This window comes from Corythoichthys intestinalis, chromosome 14 (genome assembly GCF_030265065.1).
Source record: "Corythoichthys intestinalis isolate RoL2023-P3 chromosome 14, ASM3026506v1, whole genome shotgun sequence".
Classification (NCBI taxonomy): domain Eukaryota; kingdom Metazoa; phylum Chordata; class Actinopteri; order Syngnathiformes; family Syngnathidae; genus Corythoichthys; species Corythoichthys intestinalis.
The window spans coordinates 35,067,171-35,094,403 of NC_080408.1; the positions used below are offsets into that span (position 1 = coordinate 35,067,171).

General features: G+C 38.2%; 1 protein-coding gene across 5 annotated transcripts in view; it reads left to right on the forward strand.

Moving 5' to 3' along the window:
- LOC130929534 (5'-AMP-activated protein kinase subunit gamma-2-like) overlaps positions 1 to 26,909 on the forward strand; it is a 63,098-nt gene extending 36,189 nt beyond the window's left edge. For 2 of the 5 annotated variants that reach the window (XM_057856731.1, XM_057856734.1), the window contains 12 exons: positions 4,863 to 4,914; positions 10,859 to 10,965; positions 16,258 to 16,339; positions 16,794 to 16,852; positions 16,931 to 16,976; positions 19,577 to 19,631; positions 19,708 to 19,834; positions 20,178 to 20,343; positions 20,426 to 20,463; positions 20,532 to 20,678; positions 22,292 to 22,385; positions 25,024 to 26,909. In XM_057856731.1, coding sequence (XP_057712714.1) covers positions 4,863 to 4,914; positions 10,859 to 10,965; positions 16,258 to 16,339; positions 16,794 to 16,852; positions 16,931 to 16,976; positions 19,577 to 19,631; positions 19,708 to 19,834; positions 20,178 to 20,343; positions 20,426 to 20,463; positions 20,532 to 20,678; positions 22,292 to 22,385; positions 25,024 to 25,055 — 1,005 coding nt within the window. In that variant the 3' untranslated portion in view covers positions 25,056 to 26,909. Of the gene's footprint in view, positions 1 to 4,366; positions 4,455 to 4,862; positions 4,915 to 10,858; positions 10,966 to 16,257; positions 16,340 to 16,793; positions 16,853 to 16,930; positions 16,977 to 19,576; positions 19,632 to 19,707; positions 19,835 to 20,177; positions 20,344 to 20,425; positions 20,464 to 20,531; positions 20,679 to 22,291; positions 22,498 to 25,023 lie in introns of those variants that run through there. The other 3 variants (XM_057856735.1, XR_009066912.1, XM_057856732.1) reach the window with 3 other exon arrangements.
- The last annotated feature ends 324 nt before the right edge of the window (positions 26,910 to 27,233 follow it).

Below are 27,233 nucleotides of genomic sequence, written 5' to 3' on the forward strand. Positions count from 1 at the left end.
CCCATACAAAGTCGCAGCTGATAGCTGGATAAACAACCCAAAGGAATTGCTTGCAGTGGAGTTCGGAAACATCTACAACTACCTCATATATAAAGTCACCCAGTAAGTTGACCTTTATCGATTACGTGGAATATGTACTGTGTAGAACTAAGAAAACTAGTAGTATATACAGAGTGATTATTATGTACTGTGTAGAACTAAGAAAACTGGTAGTATATACAGAGTGATTATTTCTGCCGTAACTGGTAATTCGCATCCAAGCGTTATTTAGCCGTGAACACGTCACGGCAAAATAATCAATTCCCAGTCCCACCAGGCCAATAATATACCGATTGACCGATCAGAGCAGTTCATGGCAAAAGAAAAATAACGCTTTGCTAGTTGTCGGTTACAGTAATAATAACCACTGCCTAGTCTATTGAATCCTAGCAGCTAATTGGGGCAAAAAAAAAAAAAAAGATTAAAGTTTACTCACCAGTCATAAAATGTCGGCTGCAAACGTAAATGTGCCTGGATTTAGGTTCCTACTGGCAAGAATGGTCCACGGAATCGTCTTCTTTTACTGTTCCTCGATTGATTGTTTTCAGCCATGTGCTTGTCCTTTTCTTCTCACGAGGAAGAATGAAGAACTTCAAATGCGGCTCTGAACTCTTCTTTGTGTTACAACCCGCAACACGGCAACTTTTAGTCATTCCGATGAAAAAAAGACCGCAAATAAGATAAAAGTTCAACGCGTTTGTACTACAATGCACGACAGAGCAACTGCTTGTGACTCTTGTTTTGCCCCCATTTCAATATGGCGACGCTTTGTTGTGGCTGGTGACGTCATTAATGCTCGGCTGTCCGACTGCGAGACTGTGTCTGGAGGAGAGAGAGAAAGCGCGCGGATAACAAACGAGGTTGGAAAAACAGCTTGTTTTGGTGATTGCTTGTTCGGCGTGGTTGCGGCCAACAGTCACCATTAATCCTGCAATAAAAAAGTAGGTGAGACAAACTCTCCGTGCGTTTTCTATATCCAGTGCGACGCTACAATAGATATTCCCGACATTTTGATTGGGTGGGCACGACTCACGTCTGGGTGGTCCCTGCCCACCCTGGCCCCCCCATTCATCCGGCCCTGTTTGTATTTAACACAAGCAACGTCCAATCTATTTCAACCGGGAGGGCTGGCAGTCGTCATTCACCATGTATTGTCTTTTGGTGCTAGTGACAGCCAATTAGTTAACCGACAAGCAAACAAGCATAGCAAAAAAAATAATTGGAGAAGGGAAACGTGTGTCGTTACTGTGGTGTTTGTGTGTTGCAAATTTTTTCATTTTGTTTGTTTCTTGAATATTTGAAAGCGCAAGGGTGACTTGCCTATATTTAAAAAAACATTTCAGTGCTTAATACAGATTTATTTTGTATTGATCATTTAGCCTATCAATTTATTAGGTTCATATTGGTGAGAATGTAGCCCTGACCCCCATTCACCCAGTCTGTTTGGTCTTATAAATGTCCCTACACCAGCAAAAAGTGTACATGCAGGTTATGCTGTTATAGAGCAGGCCGGTAAACCGAAAATTTACCGTCACCGATATTCTTCACAATGACCGACGTAATTTTGACCATGTCGGTAAATTCGGTAACTTAATAAAACAACAAAATATAGTCTTTTTATCCGGCTTTGACGCTGTGTTGTTCGGCTATGTTCATTCCCCTTTAAGAAAGCAGACAGTGTGCTTAGGTATGGAGTCACGTGGTTTTCAGGAAGCCAATCAAACAGAAGCCCGGTAGGCTAACGCTAGCGGCTAACGCTACAAGTAAACGGGATGGAGTCGGGCTTAAGTTAGCTTCGCCAAACTTTCACCCGACATTAAGTAAACTCTTGGCGGGCTCCAGACGGGCTTTCACCCGCTGTCCTCCCTGGTTCTCACGATATCAGGAGAGGATGCTTTCAGTGCTTTCTTCCAACAGTAGCCAAGCCACAGGCTAACGCTAGTGGCTAACAACGGCTACAAATGAACGTGAAAGAGTCGGACAGCGGCTCTAACGTTGTCGAAACGGTTGAAATTAATAAGTGGACTGGGCACGGACTTCATGTAGCAATCATCATGTCGCGTTATTTGGCATCTCTGTGTGATTTGTTTGAAAGCTTTCATGATGGTAAAGCACTCAGCATAAAGTATAATCCAACAGTGAAGCTTATATATAATATGACAGTTTAATGGCCACAGCTATTTTTCTGTATGTGTTTGCTTTATTCTGCCATTATAAAACCTTAAATGTTTCATTGGCATCAGAGCAATACAGCTTTATTCTGGTTGTGCATGTATTAAAAAATGTTTCGGGGAAAAAAAAAAAAAACCTGAAACCTTGACGTAAACACTTGTGTTGAATAACTATGTCACAGCAGCCATTACCAATAAGTTGTCTGAAGTGTACTGTTAAAGCTGCAAGTCATTTGTGTTAGAATGACATGTTTGCACAGTCGTCATATTGAATTTTATAATGTACATTTTTCAAGTCATCCTAGCTGTTATAAATGTTCACACTAGAATTTTTATTGTTTACAAGATTTTTTTTAATACTTAATGTTTAGACTGCATGTGCAATTGTTAAATTGAAAGCTGGTTAACCCTTTAACACCTAAGCCTATTTTGGCCAAATTGGCATGCATTTGATGTTGCCTTTATATTTCAAAGAAAAAATTGTTTACAATGGCCAAGTTGGGTCCCTTTTTTCAAAACACCTTGAACTTCATGTCCAAACTGTTGTTTTCTTCACTGACCAATTTTAATCCACATTTTGGACCCAAAAAGACAAAAAAATCCCAAAATCTTTTTTCAAAATTTGTAATGTTGACATCCCACTGACAACCAAACATGCTCGACCAACCGTTTTCAAGCTTGATCATATTTATTCAACTTGTTAGGATCAACATTCAATAGAAAAAAATAAGATTGAATAGTTTTATGTTTGACAATTCAACACAAACAGCAGGTATGGTCATAGGCGTTTTTGGCCTTTACACATACTATGGTCAAAACAGGTTATATGCAGTGCAAAATAGTGAGGAAAAAAAATTATATATATCATCTAACACAAAAAGTGTTTGGAGGATATCTCTTTGGGAAGTTAGGTGTTGTACCCATCACCTTATCAAAAGTATATATCTACATGCAATCAAACTTCTCGAACACACATCTACATAAAAATTGAAAAGATTAAAATAAAGAAAAAATATATATAACATTGAAAAAAAGTATTTTAAAAAATATTGACAAGTAGTTCAGTTCAATTCAAAAATTTTCAGGCATGCGTCCCAATAAAGTTTTTTTTTTTTTTTTTTTGCGCACTCAATAAAGCTTGAACAGGTCACGGAGCTGCGTCACACACAACGTCACACAGCCTACTCTTTCGCCGTTTGCGCGCTGCCGACACTCCTATTCGCCGAGACGCCGACTCATGCAAAGAAAAAGACAACAAATACGGCTCATCTTCTTCCTTGAGTTAATGAAATAATGCATTAGCTTGCGCTAAATGTAGTTTTATATTCATTCTGCACGTTTCAAAGTCGCTTGCTCAAACCAACCGGCCGTTGCTTGCGTCGCATGCCTTCTTTTCATTAGTTGGCGCCTCGTTCGGAAATGTATTAAAAATGATCACATTCGGTTCGTCCTTCTTGACATCAGAACGGCTCTTGGGATATGTAGTCTTTTGTGCTGCTTCCGGTTTTGAAAAAGGACAAGAAATGATGGAAATATGGAGATAGATACATGGTCCATGCAGCGTTTGAATGCATATTTATGAGTGCAATAAAACTATAAAACTCAAATGACATTATCTCCCGTTTTTCTTGGTCGATTGACTTCAAATAAAAACTGGTGTGGACATCAACTTCCGCACTTTCAAATGAGACCAACCAGCGGCACGTGAGTGACGTAATTACAGCGTGACGAAGCTTCAAAGACGATATGCGTAAACGCGTCGCTGCCGACACGTTCGGTGTTAAAGGGTTAAATAAATTTAACGAGAAACGGTTATTTGTATTCCATGCATTGATTCAAATTTTCAAATTATATAACGGTCTGCTTGGGCGACATTATCGTCATTTATCGTTATCGAGGTAAATCTGCTCAATTTATCGTGATACGTACTTAAGGCCATATCGCCCAGCCCAATCAGCTGTTATATCGTCAATACCAATGTTTTGACCCAACATACGCCATTGGGATCAATTCATCAAAATGCCCGAGTCCGAATGCTGATTGACGGATTTCCCTGTCGAATGGAACGTTGCACCGGTGGGCCCCGCCTTATGTCACACTATGATGCAGCAAGGCATCCCCAGCTTCTTGCTGCCTAGCAACAAGGGCTTTCCTAATATGGTGACAAAGTGAAGGGGTGTGTTCGCACACAACGTGAAGCTTCCTGTTTCTCGTCCACCATAACTGGTGAGTCCTTTGGCTCCGGTGAGTGCAACACGTTGAAATACGACGTCAAGGATTTTCTTACATAGCTAGGTTTATTCACTCGCGCCCGTTTAGTGTTCCCCCTCCCTGCCTTAGCCAAGTGCACCAGGACTGTTCCACTGTGGCTCCTAAAGGCGGGGGGTGGTTTCTCTTGAAATAACGCTTGAAGTTGCCTCCACACAGCGAACGGGCTTCTGTCAGCGTGTATATTTAGCAGAACCCAATTGGTTCGCGTTCCAAACGACGTCGTCCTCGTGTGTTTTCGCCGCGGGGGCTTTTGGGAACAATCGTCAACGGCGACATTGTTTTTAGTGCAAAGTTTATTTTGGGGCGACGCGCGGGAAGAGCTTGTTTTCTTATTTTTTTCATTTGCAAGTGACAACAACACTTGTGTTTTCTTTCGTTTAGGTGTCCGGTTTATTCGAAGGCATGCTGGAGAAACTTGAACTAGACGACGACGGTAAGTGAAACATGAAGGGGGTCATCCGTGGTAAACCGCAATTAGCACTGAATCAGATATGAAGAGTACTGTTAACAGGCAGGGCTGACACTTCCGGGATGTCTGAAGTCTCTGGACCCTGGAAGAGGGCAGTTTTGAGCATTTTAAATCGCGTCTTGCTAGTGGAATTAGCCCAAAGGCAAGCACAAATTAACACAGGGGGAAATTTTTGCAGTTGATTTTCTCATGATGAAAATAACCCTGCTATGAAATCCAGCATATGCTGGTTTCTGTTTCGGCAAAACCAGAATCAAAACATAAGGAATCAGCAGAACATTGCTTGATGCATGTTATTTAGGTTAGATTTGAACTGTCAAAATGCACAGGTGCATTTGAAAGAATAGTGGAAAACTTAATTTATTACTTATTTACTTCAGAGCATCGGTCCATCCAATTAACAAATCACGGTAGTGTCATGTTGTTGTTGTTGTTTTTTTTTTAAAACGATTATTACTAGAGGGGTGCGAAATTTCCAATTCTTAGATTATTTGGCCGTGGAAGATTTGAGTACGATTCAGAAATATCCAGAGAGTAAATATGTTCAACTCATGCCGCTAGATAAAAAAAACAATCATACCTGACTGTGGCTGACAGCCGCTACAAACAACGCCCAGTTGCTAGTTGCTACAAACATACGGCTACAGTAGATATCATATATATGTAGAACTAGATGCAAAATGACACACGACGTTGGTGTTAGAACATGTATTATTGAACAGAGATGCGAAATGACAGACTTTCCGGCGTAAGTAAACAGCCGCCATCTTAAAGCAGTAGACCTCTCTAGAAGGCTCTGTTGTAGCGAACCTAATTAACTTTTTATCTAAAATACTCCTAAATCGGCAGAATCTTGTCTTGAATCTATCTTTAAATGATGAAATAGTGTTAAAACTTTGACAAAAGTAGACAGAAGGGAAATTATGGAATAACGGGAGAAATTTTAACAACTGTATCAGTTGATTCACAACATTAAATTAATTGAATGTAGTTTAAAGCTGCTGATACAGAATGGGAACTGGAGTTTTTTGTTTACTGTTATTTTTGTATACTTGTTTACTGTTATATGTTAACTTGATACTGAAATAGTAGTTTGGTTTAGCCTGACAGGATTTTTGAACAATTTTGGAACTAATGTACAAAACATAAAAAATAAAATAAAATTTTAAAAAAAGGAGGGGGGGTGCATCAATAATCGTTTTATAATTGAATCGGAGCCTCTGAATCATAATCGTAATCGAATCGTTAGGTGCCCAAAGATTCCCAGCTGTAATTATTACAGATGATAGCTGAGAAAATCACAAGCATAGGCGGAGATTGAGGGGGGGCAGGGGGGACAGAAAAATGTCAATTAATGCAATTGACTTCCCTATAAATGAATTTACAGGGGACGTTCAGAATTTTTGACATTAAACCTAATCTTCGTGTTAGCCGGGGTTTATTTAGTTGGTGGAGTTGATTTCAACAAATTCCGTGCAGTTTGTTTGTTAGTTTTAGGGCTCCAGAGTGGCTAAACTAGCGTGAGTCAATGGTGCCTGCTTAGCATGCTAATAAAAAAAAAGCAACATATGCATACATTAGAATCACCGATGAACCATGTAACCAGTAGTGTTATCAAAACTTTCAAAAATAGTCCCGCAGAAAGAAATGAATTACAGCAGTTTGGTGTGACATCCTTTTGGCCGCATGAGTATTTTAAACAATGATTTGCATTCTGAATTCATTTGACTGTTAGATCTGTGCTAAGCAGGCACCATAGACCTGCGCTAGCTTAGCGCTAGCTGACATACTGCACAGAATTTGTTAAAATCAACTCCACAGACTAATTAAATCCCCGCTAACTTGAAAATTAAGCGTAATGTCAAAAATTCAGAACTTTCCCCTTTAAAATAGTGACCTAGCTGTTACAATGTTGTCTGAATTGAACAAGAATCCTACAAAGTATTTAATAATGGGTCAAAATTAGTTTTCGAACGGATCATTTGACTAGCACTTTCGATCTTTAGCTTTGCTTAGCCAAAACTACACCTGAGGAGGCAAGATGGATATTAAAATTTCTTTAAACGTAAGCTTTCAAAAGCTTTAACAACTTAGCTTGAACCGAGGATTGAACACAAACAGTGTCAAGATATATATAGATATACTGTATATATGTGTATAGGGCAGAAAACACTCAGATTACTTGAAGTTCCGCTCTGAGACCCCCAATTTGGCCAAATTTCAAAATTGTCCGGTATGCATCATTGGAAAGCTTAAAATCTCAATTTTCTGGAGGAAGAAAAATTTTGAACAGGAGGGCATTAAATTTTTATATTTTTTTTTAAACGGCAAAACCCTATCAGGAGGTGAGAGCACGCGAGAGCAGAATTACAGACGCCATGACTTTAATGAGATCGCGTACTTACCTTGTTTCGATCCAAAACCTCCATGTAGCATGTATCACTGTGTGTCGAGACAAAGCTGTGAATGGCCACAACCGGATTTTTGACGTATTTTATGGGTGAAACATGGTAATATGAAAAGGGTCACGATGCAGAAATCGCAGACATCAAGAGTGGTCGAGATGTTCTTTTTCATATATTTACCCTTTAAAACGTTTTTTTTTTTTTCTTTCTTTTTTTTCTTTGTTTGGATCGATTATTTAATATATTGGGGGAAATGCGACAGTAACAACAAAAATACAATTAAGCGATAGTTATGAGGTAGATATCTAACTTTTTTACAGACGCCAATTTTTTCATTGTGACGTAATTTGTTTAAAAGTTTAAAATATGCGAGCGAATAATTTTTTAAAGTCTTTTTTTGTTGTTGTTGTTTTTTTAACTAAATATTAGACATCGAATAATGATTCTAAGCTCAAAATGACAGACATTACTTACCTTCTTTTATGGTTAGTTTGAAACAAAAACGGTTGCACGACGTCTGTAAACGGGGGTTTCCAAGGTAAAAGGGACAAAATAAAAATAGTTCGGGGGCTTAATACGCCATGAATCTGCTATGGCAGAATATAGACATTGTTCTATCAAAGACAACAGTTCTTTTGGCTTAAAATACAGCAGTTTATTTTATAGAGGGTTGCAAGAGCAGAAACTGCTTTTTCAGTCTTGTCTGTTTTTTTCCGCCATAAATATTGTATATATATAAGGGCTGTCAAATGATTAAAATTTTTAATCGAGTTAATTACAGCTTAAAAATTGATTAATCGTAATTAATCGCAATTAATCGCAATTCAAACCATCTATGAAATATCCCATATTTTTCTGTAAATTATATATATATATATATATATATGTATAATGTAAAATAAATTGTTGGAATGTAAAGATAAGACACAAGATGGATATATACATTCAACATACGGTACATAAGGACTATTTGTTTATTATAACAATAAATCAAGATGGCATTAACACTATTAACATTCTGTTAAAGCGATCCATGGATAGAAAGACTTGTAGTTCTTAAAAGATAAATGTTAGTACAAGTTATAGAAATTTTATATTAAAACCCCTCTTAATGTTTTCGTTTTAATAAAATTTGTAAAATTTTCAATCAAAAAATAAACTAGTAGCCCGCCATTGTTGATGTCAATAATTACTTACACAATGCTCATGGGTGCTGAAGCCTATAAAATCAGTCGCACCCAAGCGCCAGCAGAGGGCGGCAAAACTCCATAAAACACAATTAACAAGTGGGCATTTCACTCTACTGACATTTAAATCTGTGAGCGGGACATTTATATATTTTATATTTTAACGTGATTAATTTTAAAAATTAATTACCGCCCGTTAACGCGATAATTTTGACAGCCCTTATATATATACATATATATAATATATACAGTGCCTTGCAAAAGTATTCGGCCCCCTTGAATCTTGCAACCTTTCGCCACATTTCAGGCTTCAAACATAAAGATATGAAATTTAATTTTTTTGTCAAGAATCAACAACAAGTGGGACACAATCGTGAAGTGGAACAACATTTATTGGTAATTTAAACTTTTTTAACAAATAAAAAACTGAAAAGTGGGGCGTGCAATATTATTCGGCCCCTTTACTTTCAGTGCAGCAAACTCACTCCAGAAGTTTAGTGAGGATCTCTGAATGATCCAATGTTGTCCTAAATGACCGATGATGATAAATAGAATCCACCTGTGTGTAATCAAGTCTCCGTATAAATGCACCTGCTCTGTGATAGTCTCAGGGTTCTGTTTAAAGTGCAGAGAGCATTATGAAAACCAAGGAACACACCAGGCAGGTCCGAGATACTGTTGTGGAGAAGTTTAAAGCCGGATTTGGATACAAAAAGATTTCCCAAGCTTTAAACATCTCAAGGAGCACTGCGCAAGCCATCATATTGAAATGGAAGGAGCATCAGACCACTGCAAATCTACCAAGACCCGGCCGTCCTTCCAAACTTTCTTCTCAAACAAGGAGAAAACTGATCAGAGATGCAGCCAAGAGGCCCATGATCACTCTGGATGAACTGCAGAGATCTACAGCTGAGGTGGGAGAGTCTGTCCATAGGACAACAATCAGTCGTACACTACACAAATCTGGCCTTTATGGAAGAGTGGCAAGAAGAAAGCCATTTCTCAAAGATATCCATAAAAAGTCTCGTTTAAAGTTTACACACCAAACACACCAAACATGTGGAAGAAGGTGCTCTGGTCAGATGAAACCAAAATTGAACTTTTTGGCCACAATGCTAAACGATATGTTTGGCGTAAAAGCAACACAGCTCATCACCCTGAACACACCATCCCCACTGTCAAACATGGTGGTGGCAGCATTATGGTTTGGGCCTGCTTTTCTTCAGCAGGGACAGGGAAGATGGTTAAAATTGACGGGAAGATGGATGCAGCCAAATACAGGAACATTCTGGAAGAAAACCTGTTGGTATCTGCACAAGACCTGAGACTGGGACGGAGATTTATCTTCCAACAGGACAATGATCCAAAACATAAAGCCAAATCTACAATGGAATGGTTAAAAAATAAACGTATCCAGGTGTTAGAATGGCCAAGTCAAAGTCCAGACCTGAATCCAATCGAGAATCTGTGGAAAGAGCTGAAGACTGCTGTTCACAAACACTCTCCATCCAACCTCACTGAGCTCGAGCTGTTTTGCAAGGAAGAATGGGCAAGAATGTCAGTCTCTCGATGTGCAAAACTGATAGAAACATACCCCAAGTGACTTGCAGCTGTAATTGGAGCAAAAGGTGGCGCTACAAAGTATTAACGCAAGGGGGCCGAATAATATTGCACGCCCCACTTTTCAGTTTTTTATTTGTTAAAAAAGTTTAAATTATCCAATAAATGTTGTTCCACTTCACAATTGTGTCCCACTTGCTGTTGATTCTTGACAAAAAATTAAAATTTTATATCTTTATGTTTGAAGCCTGAAATGTGGCGAAAGGTTGCAAGGTTCAAGGGGGCCGAATACTTTTGCAAGGCACTGTATATGTGTGTGTATGTATGTTAATTTTATTAGTGAGACTGCGTTTTGGGGGTCATCAAGATGTTTTGCCCCCCCTTCCAGAAAAGTCAAACTCCGCCTATGGTCACTAGTCAAGAAATTAAAATGACATAATCCATTATTTATGTTAAAATTATGTATGAAATAACTTAGAAAGTATTTTCTAGTGTTTTAATGCATTTATAAAATTAGTTTTAGCTTTTTGACTCGAACCACTAAAATCAATGTAACTTTATGATAAAATTGTATGCGCATTGTTCATGCCCACCCACCTCCAACTATCACTGTCTCCTGAGTTTGACGATCAATAAGTGCTCCAGAACCTTAATGGTTGTTTAGACCATAAAGCCTGTGTTGTTTCCAAGTGCTGATGTTGTTTTTCCGGTGAAACATAAATGTTTTCTCTCCTTTTGTGTCTGTCTTGCTTCCAGCTGCCGAGCCAGAGAATGATATTTACATGCGCTTTATGAAATCACACAAGTGCTACGACATTGTGCCAACCAGCTCCAAGCTGGTCGTGTTCGACACCGCTCTTCAAGTGAGTGCAGATTGTCTTGGTTTCCATTCATTTAATTTCAACATCATCATTATCATAATTATATCCCCTACTGTATGCCTGGTGAAGTATAAGAGTCATTTTTTTTTTTTGACTGCACTTCTTCTTGGCACGGCTGGTTAATAATATACCAAGACAGAAGTAATACATTTGACCTCGGAACACTTTTTGGCTCAAGGCTGAATTTGAGAAGAGGCTGTCGTAAAGCTGTTAAACAGTAATCCTGCCAGGTCTTTGAAGCGTGTATCATCAACGACTAAATCCACAGAGACAAGGGTTACAAACTCTTTATCGGAGAGAGGAGGAAATACTCCTAGCAGAATCAAGAGAATGTAGGATTCTCCTTTCAACTTTTACAACTTTCTTTTATACCACTTACCATGAGTAAGAGGCCCATTAAAAATGAAGACGTGAGGGCATTTACTACATTAAAAACATAGAAGATGCAGGGCTTTCCCCAAGAAAACTCCGTTCTACCGTTGGTAGAGAAGCCCACCTATTTACTAGGGATGCACTGAAATGTACATTCTTGGCTAAACTGAAAAACCAATGTTAGAAAACCGGTCCTGAAAACTGAAACACTATTAAGTCAATTATTAATCAAATTATTTTTTAATATCATTTTTAATGCTTATAATTTTAAAACTATTTGATTATATTTATTTGGTTCTGACATTGACAACATGCACGACATAAACTATGGTAAAATAGAAAATTGTTTGACACACCAATATGACCTGCTGAAAAGACAATTCTATTTCTTGAGCTGAAGTGGCAATTTTTTTTTTTTTTTTTAATTTATTGAAAAGTGGCTCCTCCTTTTTTTAATCACACAGACATACCTTAATGTTCAACCACTCATCAAGAACATGAGGTGCAACACTAAAAGGGAACCCCGGACTTAAAAGACTTGTACTCTCTAATAAGCCACAATTGTTCCTTTTTGCTAAAATGTTATAGACACATAAAATATTGCCATTGTTTTAAAACATCTCTGATATTTAGTACATGTTTTGACCTATGGAGGGCGCCATGTTTTAAGCATGCAATGGACACTCAGGGCGATGACGTAGATTTTCACTGTCACTTGACGAATACTACCGGCTTACTGCAATTCCTTCTATGCGGCGAGAAGTCCACCACATGCGCTCATTCGTTAAAAGCGGCGAGTACCTACTGTTTGTGTTTTGCCTCAAAATACTTTTTGCATGTTTCCCTCTCATACTTTTAATCATTGTGTTTTCTTGTGGTAGTTTAAAGCAGATTGTTGATCTGTTGACCACATTAGTCACGCAGCATGTTTAAACCACCCTTATTTGATAATACTATGTTTAAATATTTTCTTAAGGCTTGTTTAGTATTTTCTGTCTGTATGCATCTAAACAAAACAAGCTGAAAGCACACGGTAGTACTTTGGGTGTCAAATTTGCCTCTTCTCGGACGTTTTGCCGATTCTCGTCTCATCCCGTCTTTCCTGTTCATTCTGTGTTTGCTGCTCGTTTTGTGAAATATTGACAGTGCAGTCATGCTCAATAATGTTCCTCTCTGGTTCAAATTGAAAGGGTTGAACAGATGATATGTTCGTGTCGCTAGAGTCATACTCTAGAAGCCCAGCAGCGTAACTATGTGACGTCACCGCCCTGCGACGTCAACAACAATGGCAACCTACTACGGTAGTTAAACTAATTTCACAATTGTATAAAAACGAAATCATCAAGAGAGGTTTGACTATAAAATGATTTTAACTCGTAATAAAGGTTATTTTTTAAGAACTACAAGTCTTTTTATCTGTGGATCGGTTGAAGTCTCTTAATTGTAAGGTTGTTTTATTCCCACATTCAAGTAATGCTCTTTAATGCAGGCAAACCAAGTCTCTATAAAATGCACACCTCAGTTAAATGTGCGCTGACAGACTCCAATAGTTACATTTACATTGTTTTCACATTGTTGTCTCTCAACGTATTTTCTTGGAGAACGAATGAATGCCGTAATTAGAGATTCATCAGGGAGTTGATCTCTTTAGTTAGCGGCTCAAAGGTGGCATGTCACATGAGTGACACTACCAAACAGATAATATGCGTGCTAACTACACATACGACAAGAAAATATCGCACATTGTAAACTTTTGAACAGAAACAGGCAAATTTTCATCTCGTTGCCATCTAAGATGACAAGTGGCATCCATATTGCTATGTTTTAGTCTCCCAAGACACGTTTTTAGCTCATCATCGTGAAACCAACATGAAAAAATAGTTCGTTGAGGAATTATTTTCGTTATCATCATTGTTGAAGAAAACGACACTGGTACGCATCTAGCAAAAGAAGTGCACACCACCAAGACATTTGCTTACGCCAATGCAACTTCCGTTTTCCTTTTGTTGTTTTGGTGAAAGAAGCATTTAAGACTGAAACCACATTTTTAGTCTGATCTATAGTTTTTTAGTTGTCCGATATTATTGGGTATTGGCTGATAAAAGCATTTTAAAATGATATCTGATAATATCGGCATCAGTTTTTCATCATCAATTTCGGGCCAATATGCATGTGCTTATGTCAGTGTTTTTCAACCGTTTTTTGACTCACGGCTCGTTTTTACATTGGAAAAAATCTCGCGGCACACCACACACCAAAAATGTTCCAAAATTATTTTCTGTACAGTATATTTAATTATAAAATAATTTCCCAGTATGTATACTTACTCAGGGTGAAACTTGAGCCTGTTTAGATTAACACAAAGTCAATACCCTTATTCTTCAACAGCTCTCAGTCTTTGTTTTTATCTATTTTTTTAATGGCAGTTAGGCTTGAAAAAGCTCAGAATTATCAGACGGGGGCTTGAGCAATTTCTTTAATCACATCAGGGCCGAGCATCTCGCAGACAATGACTTTGCAGGCAGATAATATTAATTAATGTCTGTCACGGTGTGGGACTTTTTGGATTTAGCAACAAGGTAACTGGCTTTGAGGGCTTTCTCATTTACCTTCATAAAAAAGTTGCCTGTTCCTTTGTGTTTTGATTGATTGATTGATTTCAGGTGTTAAGACAAAATATTCCACACAAAAATTATTATTTGAAATAACAAAAACATCTGAAAAGGAGTGAGAAGCATAGTTTATAAGGTCCCCACCCCTACACATTCAAAATACAATGAATTTTATACATAAGACGTACCTCCATATAATTCAAAACTTTACATGCATATCAATATAACAAAATAATCAATAAGTAAATAAACACAAAAAGATAAATACAAACTTCATAACCATCATTGCACAGGTTCTCACATGTAACACTGAAATATTGACTGTTTAAACATTCTCTTGAATTGATAAATATTTTGACATTCTTTTAACTCTACATTCAGAGCATTCCATAGCCTTACTCCACAAACTGATATGCTGAAACCTCTCATTGTTGTTCTGTTCTTAATCCTTTTAAAAGTAAATGTCCTCCTTAGATTATAATGCTCGTCTTCTAAATTAAACAATTGTTGAATATTACCAGGCAATTTATTATTTTTTGCCTTGAACATAATTTGTACTGTTCGGTAATCAACCAAATCAGCAAATTGTAAAATCTTTGAATAAAAAAAAAGTGAATGAGTATGGTCCACATATCCTTTCTTATGAATAACACGTATTGCTCTTTTTTGAAGAATAGTTAGAGATGGCAGTGAGGTTTTGTAAGTATTTCCCCAGACTTCCAGACAGTAAGTAAAATAAGGAAGAACTAAAGAACAGTACAAAATATAGAAAGAATCAAAATCTAAAAAATTGTTTGCTTTATTTATTACTGAAATACTCCTTGATATTTTATTTTGCAAATATTTAATATGTGGTTTCCAATTGATTTTTTTCGTCAATGACGACACCAAGAAATTTGATTTCAGAACTCTCTCAATGTCCACACATTCAATAGAAATAAATGCCTGTGAATTACTTTTATTATTACCAAACAACATGAATTTTGTTTTTCCTAAGTTTAATGATAATTTATCATAATCAAATAGTGTTTTCACGAAGGCGAACAAAAAAGTACATCGACTTGTTTTGAAGCGACGGGTGTTTCGTTTGGAGATGACGTTTAATCTTGCTTGGCACCATGGCGCTGTGCTGCTTGTGTCGCGTTCAAGAACTGCTCGTATTTTTTGCCATTAGCCACCTTGCTGTTCTCAACAGTGTGTTGGAATTTAACACAGGGGGACGTCACATATTGATAAAATAGAAGGGACACTTTCGAGTATATCGACACATGACGAGTTTAACCAAATGATGTGCAGTAGACGTGCTGGGATCCACATTGTCGCGAACAGCAAGGTCGTTGATGGCTAGAAATCAGAGCAGACACGAGCAATACTTCGCTCCGAGAACTTTCTACCCACTCCTTCCTTCCTACTGCAACTCCGCTCGACGACGTAAAAAAATATTGTAATAGCACCGAATGGGGAAATACAAAGGTGATGACTTTCCCACTTTATTGTGGCAACAATGGAAAAATAATAAACAAAATAACAGCGGCATCCTTAACATGCGACCGCTAACTTGGCTCTCACGCCGTTCTCTCGCCCTCCTTGCTTGCTTCCCGCTACGTCACCACTCTGCAGTCTGATGGCCCCTTCAAAGGCCAGCACAGTTACGGACATTTCAATATATATATATATATATATATATATATATATATATATATATATATATATATATATATATATATATATATATACACATATAAATGCGACATTAGATAATTTCTCACGGCACACCTGACGATCTCTCACGGCACACCAGTGTGCCGCAGCACACCCGTTGAAAAACACTGGCTTATGTGATATGGCAGCGCCTTAATAGTTTGCACTTGTGCCAAATGATGTTTGCAGTCTTTTGATTTCAACAATATAGTGGTCCAATATATGCACCTCTTCCATAACCTCTGTTGAAGTTATTTTTTTCACAGACTATTTATTTGGAAAACCTTGATTTTTGAAAGTTGTCATCTTTAAAGCATCAAGTGGGGCATTACAATACAATTAGCCATATATGTTAAGTCCATGACCGCATATATCGGTACTGGTTTGATATCGGTAACAGATTTTTGGAGTTGTACAATATTGGGTTATCGGTTATAAAGTCATTATCAGACAACTCTACTTTTCATGCGTAGTTTTGCAGCAATGTTTTAAAAGAAAAAAACTTCGATGGTACCGGGGGAAACCTCTAAGCTATATCACTGGAGTAAGACGTACGTTGTCAGACTATTTAAAAGCTAATGTTCGACAGGTTAAGAAAGCCTTCTTTGCCTTGGTTGCCAATGGTGTGCGAGCAGCTCCACTGTGGGACACAGAGAAGCAAAGCTTTGTAGGTAAGAGCCCTAAATCTGCTGCGCTGAATCACCGTTTACAGTCTTTTGTTGATGGTGACACTTTTTCTCTCGGTGTCTGTGTTTGTCTTTTTCTTGTTTTAGTCTCTCGCTTGCCCATTTACAATGTCATCATTATTATGCCCCTCTGTCTACGCCACTGGTGACTGAGAACAGTGGAAACTTATTATACTGCTGGTCATGGCTAGTGGAGCGCTATTTTATGAAATTCATTTCAAGTGCCACAAACCATTAAGCTCAGCAGAGGCTCAGCCAGACTGTTTGAATAGGGAGCCAGAGAAAAACACCAATGCAGCAAGTGAATTGGCTTTGTTGTGCTTTCTTTTTTTCCTGGATAGAGTTTACTGCTCGCGATAAATAATGAATGCCAAGTCGGTGCAGACATAAAGCAGTCAGACGTGCTGCTCGCCATCTAAATGGTGTTCTCTCATAATAGGCATGCTGACAATCACAGACTTCATCATCATCCTTCACAGATACTACAAGTCACCAATGGTTTGTATATTTCAATCAACTTTTCCTGCGTGTTAAGACTTTAAAATTGGACTGATTTGAGACTTGTCTTTATTGAAGGTGCAAATATATGAGCTGGAAGAACATAAGCTTGAGACGTGGAGAGGTGAGGCTCACATGTACAGTAACAATCAATTGAGATCAGATAAGCAATTATGCAGGACAGGTATTTATTTAACAATAAAATGGTCCCTCACTTATCGCTGTTAATGGGGATAAGAACTGACCACGTAAAGTGAAAAACAGCGAAATAGTGTCACGCGATTTTTAATATACATTTATTTGTGTATATATAATATCAATACATGTACACAAAACCGTATAAATGCATATGTTATCATTAGAATATTAAAGAATAGTTGGAGACATGTAAATAAAATAAGAATAAGGATAAAATACATAAAATGTACAATATATGTAATTACATACGTATTGGTAGATGTAAAAAAAAAAAGTGCATAAATGTTTTTAGAACTCTTTATTCTTTTGAAAAGATACTTCTTAGATATATTTCTATATATTATTAACCCACTATGGTGCCTGCATTTAACTCATTGACTGCCATAGACAGCACTAGATGTCTAATCTATTGTGAGTTGGAGAGGCTGGCTGCACTCAATGGGAAAAAGGATGCTGATAGTACCATGTAGAGGTTAGATTTTGTGCCCGAACCCGACCCGATGTCGGGTCGGGTCGGGCCCACAATTTAAGCATTCACGTTCGGGTCAGGTCGGGTCGGGCCGCCATGCCGGACTAATAAATTATTTTTAAAAAAAAAAATGGAGAGCATGCTCTCTGTATTGCGCTTTTGCTTGTGCGTGTGCACGAACGCCGTGGCGCCGGCCGCTTTTTCTTCTTGTCCTCCCGCTGCACGGCCGAGGCGCCGCCCTCTCCTGTTCCCTCTCCTTGTCAGAGAGGCGCGTCCATGTGAGAACAATATCCCACACACTCAGAAATATGTTTAACAAACTTTCCCAGCGTTATTTCGTTGTGTGAATGCTTTGATAATTCTCAAAAAAATATGTAGATTATTTAAACATTAAGAAAACTTGCGTTTTTTTCTGCCAACTCGAAGAAATGAAAATAAATTGCTGCTGCTGCGTTTTTTCCGCGTCACTCAAAAAAAAAAAAAATAAATAAATAAAAAATCGGGTTTTTCGGGCTCGGGCCTGCAAATCTAGTTAAGTGATCGAGCTCGGGCCGGGTCGGGCCTCAATACCAGCGGGCCGTGTCGGGTCGGGCTGGATTTTTTAGGCCCGAACTAGGCTCTAGTACCACGTACCACACTTTGAGAATCGCAACCCTAAGTCAAATTTAAAAAAGTTTTATGGTGTGTATATAATAAGGGTGTAACGGTACATGTATTTGTATTGAACCTTTTCGGTACGGGGTGCTCGGTTCGGAACGGAGGCATACCGAATGAGTTTCTGACGAAATGTAACCCTTTTTGAGGCTGTGAGTCGATGGGGTTACAGTTTCTTTGTGTTGATTATATTTACTCCGTCTTCTCTACTATAATGAGGACCAACACGGTAGGACAGTATATAACCCAGAAACGTCAACGGCGCGACAACGTGGCTGCCGCGAAAACGCAGTAAAGCGCGGGCGTTACAGTCAATCAGCCAATGCACACCAGTCGCAGTGCGGCCGCGTGTTAGATGCGTCCCAGAAGCGGCTCAACGCGACGCACGCGAAAAGAACGGCAGAGTTTATTATTTGACGCGAGTCGCGGCCCTCCTGCGTCAATACTACTAGGATCGGGCAGACCGGAAGTCACTCGTGTAAAAATACAGTGGATCCGGTCGATTTTCAAACTAATATGCAATCGTAACCCACTTTTTGAGTCCATCAGATCTTTTGAGTGGTAGATCGGGGCACAGTTGACTTGTCTTTGTTGATTTACTGCTGTCTTCTCTGCTATAATAATCACCAACACGGCCCCTTGTTCAACACAAAACCCTCCTACCACAACAAAACAAGTAGGAACTAATATTCACATAGGAACTAAAGTTATACATCATAAAATATACAATATAAATGAATACTACATCAAATTTGTAAAATATAAATATAATAAATAATAGCCCATTTAAATAAAATAAATTGAAATGAGCTAAAACACCTGCAATTAAATAATAAGAATAATACACAGATCCTGCTTACACAATTAAATTTATTAATTTCTGTGTGGCGCTTCAACCTGAGAAAATCCACTAATAAAGCTTTTGAAAACCGTTCATGAGAAAAAAAATGATTCATTGAGGCATTTCATTTGTAAAATACATGTTAAAATCTTTGTCATTGGGATTGCTTTTCTCTTTAGCACAGGACTTTTTTCTTCTTTCCTTCAGAAAGAAAGCTGACCAATATGCGGGGTCTGAAAGGCAAATTGTTGTTGGATTATTATCTTTAAATACCCGCTACTTTTTCAGCAGAATTCTAGCCTTGTATAGGCTAATGTTCCTATTGTTGAAAGCACAAAAGTGTGTAATAAACAACTAGCACGTTTATATTTTGCCTTTTGTTTTCTAACTGTACCGAAAATGAACCGAACCGTGACCTCAAAACCGAGGTACATACTGAACCGAGATTTTTGTGTACCGTTACACCCCTAGTATATATGGTATACTTCTCATCATAATAATATAATCCAGCATTATTATTAGCTGGGGTCAAGTGTCTTCTGTTGAAATTTTGTCCCGACAGAGGTTTACCTTCAAGCAACATTCAAGCCCCTTGTCAACATATCACCTGAAGCAAGGTACGTCACCTTATTTGAAACCCACCCATATTTTGTCTTTTGGTTTGTTGCCATCATCGTGTTTGTTGTGTCGCAGCCTTTTCGACGCCGTGTACACTCTCATCAAAAACAAAATTCACCGCCTGCCTGTCATCGACCCGGTCACCGGGAATGCACTTTATATTCTCACGCACAAGAGGATCCTCAAGTTCCTCCAGCTCTTTGTGAGTCCAACACCATCACGAACAAAGAGCGATTGGAGTTTATCTGTGCAGGGTGTTGGAGTGTGTGGGATTTTTTTTTTGTTTTTTTAATATAATGTCTCCCAAAAGACAAGTGACCAAAGGCTTATGACGGAGTTGATGTCAAGCTCTTCCACACCAAACTCATAAAAGCATGTCTTTACTTAGAATGTGGCCCAAATTGTCGTCACAAAGTTGAAAGCCCACGATTCAATGTTTCGCCCAAGTCTTTGTACCATACATTGCCTCTGTCTACCATTCACTTCCATGCCACTGCTACCCCCTGGTGGCCGACACGTTGCGCTCTCTGTTGTTTCTTCTGTAGATGTGTGAGATGCCAAAGCCAGCTTTCATGAAGCAAACCTTGGGGGAGTTGGGCATTGGCACGTACCAGGACATTGCCTTCATCCACCCCTGCACGCCTATCATCAAAGCCCTCAACATCTTTGTGGAGAGGAGAGTGTCTGCTTTGCCTGTGGTCGATGAGTCAGGTCAACAGAATATTCACCCGGAATTTAGGAGCTGCACCAAAAATTCCTGGAAAATTCACTGGGACTCTTCTCTCCTTTTTAGGCAAAGTTGTGGACATTTACTCCAAGTTTGACGTCATCGTAAGTGGAAAAACGTAGAGGGATCGGGCAGACGTGCGGATGACTCACAAGAGCTCGCTTGTGTGCAGAACCTGGCAGCCGAGAAGACTTACAACAACCTGGACATCACGGTTACCCAAGCCCTCAAGCATCGCTCCCAGTACTTCGAAGGAGTCATGAAGTGCCATAAAATGGAAACAATGGAAACTATTGTGGACAGAATTGTCAAAGCAGAAGTGAGTTTCTTTACCATTTCCTCTATTTTGAAGGCTATGTTCTCTACACTGTGAGGAATGGTCTGAACTTCTATACACATTCCCGCTCCCCAATTTGCGATATTATAAGTTATACTCGGGAAATCACAGTATGTTTCACATCTCAAGAATGGCTGTACTGTATTTTACTGAGGGGACAAATTATTTTATCATTGTCTTTACACAAAAGACATTTGTTTTCATTGAAATTCCACTTTTCATTTTCCAAATCATTTGTTCTGACAGTGAAAAAGATGAACTCATTCACTGCCATTCACAGTAGGAGTGCCCCAATCAGTAATCACCAATTTTTTCAAAAGCTCGACCTGCCGATCCAGCGGTTTTTCTCATACGCAACAACACATACCTCTAAAAATCCAACCAGTCATGTTTTATTGTAAAACACTGAATATTACTTGTCAACCAAGACTTTTTTTTTTTTTTAAATAACTGAAAACCTATTTTTTTTCCAAAATAATAACTTACAACTTCATTTACCAAAAATCGAAATGTAGCATTGTTTTGATTTACAAAATTTGAGAAAACAGATCAATTTCTGGAGAAGAGAACTACTAAAATATCAGTTCTGTAAGTTTAGCTTTTTCCAACTTAATGCCTTTTAATGATGACTGAATGTTAGCCAAATATGTGCATTCACTAAAAAGGTATTCTTTGACTTAATTCACTCACAAAGAGAATAATAATACTGCCAAGCAGCCGCAAAACAAATACCACACAGTGGAACGTCGATACATACCACTCTTATCAAAGAGCGTCAGACAGTTGAATGTAAACAATAAGCTAGGACTTGAAGCTATGAAAATACCCAACAAGTGTCTTTTATGCTCAAATTAACCAAGAATGTCCACACCCAATGGTAACAGGCTATTTTGGCTAACCAACTCTAGGTGCTATTGGTGCGAAAGACCTGTTATAGTTTTTGTGATCGACTGATCCCCCAAAATTTATGATAGCGATACCGATCGATTGGCATACCTTTACAAATTTGATATTTTTAGCATTATACTTGATAAATAACGGTAATTTTCACATCCCAAGAATGAATGTACTGTGTGTTATGAAGGGGATGAATAATTTTGACAAGGCCAGAACACAAAATTTGTTGTTAGATTACAAGTTTTTGTTGCAATCTAAGTTCTGCTTTTTATTTTCATGTGCCATTGTTGGCAACAAACATCAAGTTCATTTTAACTGCAGTGGCTGGCATTGAATGGTTATGTTTCAATGCCACTGAGTTGAAATTTGTGCGTACTGGGCAATATGTGCCCAAGCAAAACTGCAAAAAATATATTTGGTTCGATTCATTTTGAAGACGACAGTCGCTCCATGTCTGTACTGTAATGTTCCCTGGTGGCCATCACCAGAAGTGCAATTTTCATTGACCTAATGTAAATGAACTATTTATTTAAGTCATTACACTATAGTTTTCAAAATACAATATAGAGTGGTATTTTTTTCAATTAAAAGCCTTTTTTTTCGTAGTCTAGCAGAGACATAACATTTTCATGAATTTATTCGCTACAATTGACAACCCATCACAGTCAATTGCAACTAATTCCTCGTGTGTCAATCAGGTACATCGCTTGGTGGTGGTGGACGAGCGTTCCAGCATCGAGGGCATCGTCTCGCTGTCGGACATCCTCCAGGCGCTGGTGCTCAGTCCGGCAGGTATCGACGCCCAGCGTAGCTAACTGCGACTGGTCTCGGTTACCGGATACGCCCGCCCCGCCCCCACCCCGAGCCCCTTCCTCTCCTACCCCGCCCTCTCATTCGGTCCCAGGTAGGAAGCATCGGTGCCGCTTCTCCAGTTGGGAGGCATGTTGCCGGATGCTTGTGGAATTGACGCTCTGGTGTGTTGTGTCGTTTATGGCATCGGCATGAAGAGGAAGATGATAATGAGGTCTCGTTAGTGTTATTTATTGGACCCATAACATTTAACCCGTTATAGGGCATTCATTTATCTCATTGGCTCGATGTTGAGCACCGTCAATTGCACTGACAGGTGAGACTTCAGTGTTAGTGCTCCCAGTACAAATCAATTGGATGTCCATCATTGTCCTGACAATGAGTTAAATACATAATACAATACATAAAAACGGACAAAAAAACTGATGCGAGACCAAAACCATCAATTGGATGTCTATTGTTGTCCAGGCAATAAGTTAAATACATATTACAGTGGTACCTCGACATACGATCGCGTCGACACAATCTTTTCGACATCCGACGTAAAATTTTGCTCACCATTTGTTTTACATCCGACAACATGACAGCGCCGCAGACGGGCGCAGGGCGGATTTTCTCGTGAAATCAACACAGTTTAGTGCAGGTGGTGAAAAAGGTGACGCTTACAATTGAAATGATGATGGAAATGATACAAAAATATGAGCTTATCCGTGAACTGGCTCAACAATACGGCAGTATAATGGCTCCGAACTCAACGGTCCTCCTCCGATCTCCATTTGCCAGTCTTTATAAGTTAGGGTGACAATTATTATTGTGGTAATATATATGGTATCGCCTAAGAAATCGCCAGCTTCGTCAGGTTATCATTAATTTCAGGACTTGTGCAGCACAACATGCCTACTGTCTGCCCCAGTTGACGGCAGCAACCAAACAAAAGAGAAGGTACAATCTCAACCGCACTTTTCTCTCTGTGCGGCGCGTTCAGGTACAGCACGCAAAACACGTCTGCCAAATTAGAACCCGATTCGTTACATTATTCCAGGAATTATTATTTTTTTATTATTCCAGTTTTTATTATTAATTTATTTGTTTTGCTATGTGTAATTGACAATTGTAATAGTACCAGCAGTATTTATTATGGATTTAGTGTAGGTTTTCGGACTGTGGAACGAATTAATGTAATTATAATGTATTCCTATGCGAAAATCCTGCTCCATATACGACCATTTCGACTTACAAACAAGGTCCTGCAACGAATTAACTTCGTATGTAGAGGTACCACTCTACAATACATAAAAATATACCAAAAAAAACCTAATGTGAGACCATAACCAGAGTTTGTTTTCTTATTGTATTTCTAAAAATTCATAAAAAAATGTAAAGATTAAAAAAAAAAAAAAAAAAAAAAAATGACATACCGTATTGGCCCAAATATAAGACGACCCTGATCATAAGACGACCCCCTCTTTTTCAGTGTCATTTCAATGCAAAAAACACTCTTATATTCGGGCCAATACAGTAATTGATCTCAGTTTTGCCAGCAATTTATTTGGACATCACTTTTTTGGTAATATAGGCCTCACTTGTGCATCAATTATTCGCATTGTGGCCTAAATGAACCAAAGTAAGATGGACATGTTTTTTTTTTTTTTTTTAAACAAAAGGTCACTTGCCCTATAAAGGGTTAATTAATCCTTGCAATTATTAGGGGCTATTGAATCACTTTTTTTACGTCCCAGTTCCAACATTTTCAGACACACCAGTCTTTTCCCTCGTCTCCCACCATAGTCACAGTGAAGCCAAGTGCTTTATATGCTTAATCATATTTTCTGGCTGAAGTTTTCGCTTATGATGCTAACACATACACCTTTCTTTTCATCCTCATTGAATATTTTATATTTCTTGTTAGTTTGTTCACTGCACTTTATCACTCTATGATTTGTGCACGCACGCATACAAACCCTAATATAGAGGGAATATTCCCCTCTGCATACTCTGACATTGAGGGCATCACTGGCATCGTCTGTAGTGGATGCGGAATAACAATTCCAGTACGGCCAAAAATGTTTGTTCACTTGCCGCCCCTGCCATCACAAGGCGACCACCCAGCTATTTGGGGGGAAAAATATGCAGTAAGTATTTGCACGTCGTTATATTGCAAGAAGGCTTTCAAATGGAGTGTGTTCATGATAGTGACTCTTGTAAAGCAGAAAGAGAAAAAAAATCCAATAAAGGCTGACTGATGTTGTGGTTGGCAGAGTGCACTAATACAGAGGTGCCCATTGTTGGTAGACGTTTAACATTGACGCATTCATGTAGGAAAAACTGACATGCACTGTGCTCTACTACGCTCTAGGGTTTGTAGGAATGACGCTTACGTGTGAATAATATTAAGTCCAAAGCATGGGCTCATATGCAACGGTTTTTATGCAACATTACAAATTAGGATATACTGTAAGCATTTTGATAAATGTTTCTGTAGTTTAAAACACGTTGGTTGTTTCAGAAAAGTGCCAACGCTTTTATTGCTCAACATGTTAAACCTAACATTGCTATTTAAAAGGGAGAAAATAGTAGTTCTGGCATATAAAGCGATTCCCTGTATGTCTCCTGTGTCCAGACAGCTGCAAGGAGGAGAACCTGACCGAGTGAGATGGAAGCTTCAGCAAAAGAAAGCTGTGGTGAGAGCTAAAAACCAGGGAGAAAAAAAATGAGAAGCAAGCTGACGCTACGCGGTAACCAAAGAGGCGCGAGCACTGAGGACTGCGCTTGTTGAATGTACTCTACGTGTTGTTGACTCATCAGACCAGTACTTGTATGCTGTGTACATAAGAATATATATATATAGTCATTATAAATGTTTAAAAAAGAAAAAAATGCGCACTATTCAAGTCACCTTTACTGTCTTTAATACGGTTCAGTTTGCAGCTTGCGTTCCCACATTTAAATCTTTCTGAAAAACTGTTAACAAGCTTTGGTAGGTGCTGCTGTTTTGATAAGTTTAAAAGGGCTCCGCAGTTAACTCTTTATGTCGACAAGAGCATCTCTAAGGTAATTCCAATTGTTTTGCATTTTGTTCTCTGTGGAAAAGGGAGTCATGACGGTCTATTTGACGATATACACGACATGCTTTTCAAAAAAACGCTGATGCTTTGAAGTGTGACTGAAGTGCATTGTAATTTTTTTCTGAAAAGAATGTTCATAAAAGAAACTTGACTGCAGCTGGATTTGTGACTCATCGTCTCGATGGACTGTAAATAGGAGCAACTTTTTGTCAAACAAAGCTTTATTTTCTATGACTTAAATGACAGCGGTTTTTTGGTTATTTTTTGTAAATATGCCACTGGATCCACAAGTACTGTAAATGTGTAAGCATGACAAACTACACTTGGAGCAGTATTGAATGTTTTGGTTTTTTTTCCAATTCTTCTGCCTGCAGAAAAAATAAAAAGGCACTGAATGTACATCACTCATTTGTTTGTACTTTGTCCTGTACATTGTTTTTATAATACTGTACATTGGCAGCCATTGACTGTGATAATCATCCAATCCATGTGAACTGTGAATATGGTAGCAATCATTCACCCTTTCAGTCCAAATGAATTGGACATCTGTCACTGTTAATGACACTGAAATATGCATAGAAACATATTTTGCATTTACCACGTACCACATAGTTCACAAGTGTTGGCCAGATTTTTCATTTGAAAACAAAATATTTACAATTTATCTCTTTTTATTTAAAAAAAAAAAAAAAAAAAAAAAGTAATCCGTTTTCCCATTTTTAAATATATAAAAAAGTCAATACTTTTTTTTCAATTTCCCTTAATAGACCAAAGAACAGTTCATTCGATAATCGATTCGTTTTCGATTGATCATGGAAGATCTTGATGGCTGGCATAGAGGCCCACTGAAGGAAATCATAACTACGATGTTCAAGGGTGTAAGGTTTGCATAAGGACGGTAGGGACAACACTAACAACCTTTCAGTATGCTCAAATTGATCAAAACGTTTAAGCAACCTTATTTGCATTATATAATGACATCAGTAAGAAAGTATTGGTAATTTAGATTTTCTTCCCATATGTTGTAAGGATAGAATTTGCCATTATTAAGTGAATTATTTGCATTATGTTCAGACTTACATTTACCCCTTTCCCCACTTGCTGAATGTGCCAGTCCATCCTCAAAAGCAAGTATTTTATTTAATTTGTACGTTAATGGGTCATTATCAATATAAAGTGCCTTTTGGTGTCCTCATCAGAAACACCCAGCTATCATGAAAATGTATACAAATAATTAAGCGCTAATGTGTTATAGGAGAACAATGATTTTCACACATCTGGACAACAATGTCTCTTAAAATGTGTTTTCTTTATTGTATGTGTACTTTTTGCTTTTCATATACTCAATTTTGGAATGTCCCACACACTGCACTGCTAACTTCAGTGTGTGTAATAAATAGTTAAATGATAAAAATTTTTTTTTTTTTTTTTTTTTTTTTTTTTTACACGAACTTATTGTCACAACAAGTTATTTGATATAATTGGTCATTTTGATCACGTAAATACTAACTTTCATAATAATATTTAACACCCACCCCCCCCCCCCCCCCCCAAAAAAAAAAAATACAATGTCCCTGAAAAAAAATTGTCCACCCTGCCATTTAGGGAAAACTGCCTCTTTAAGCAACCTGCTGATTTTTTTCAGTGATGTCACAAAAAACAATTTTATCTTCCTTTATCGGTGACTGCAACAAAGACTAGTTGCAGCGTAAGTATTTACACTTATGTTTCGCAATTTTGTCATATTAGGTGTGTCGTCAGATGT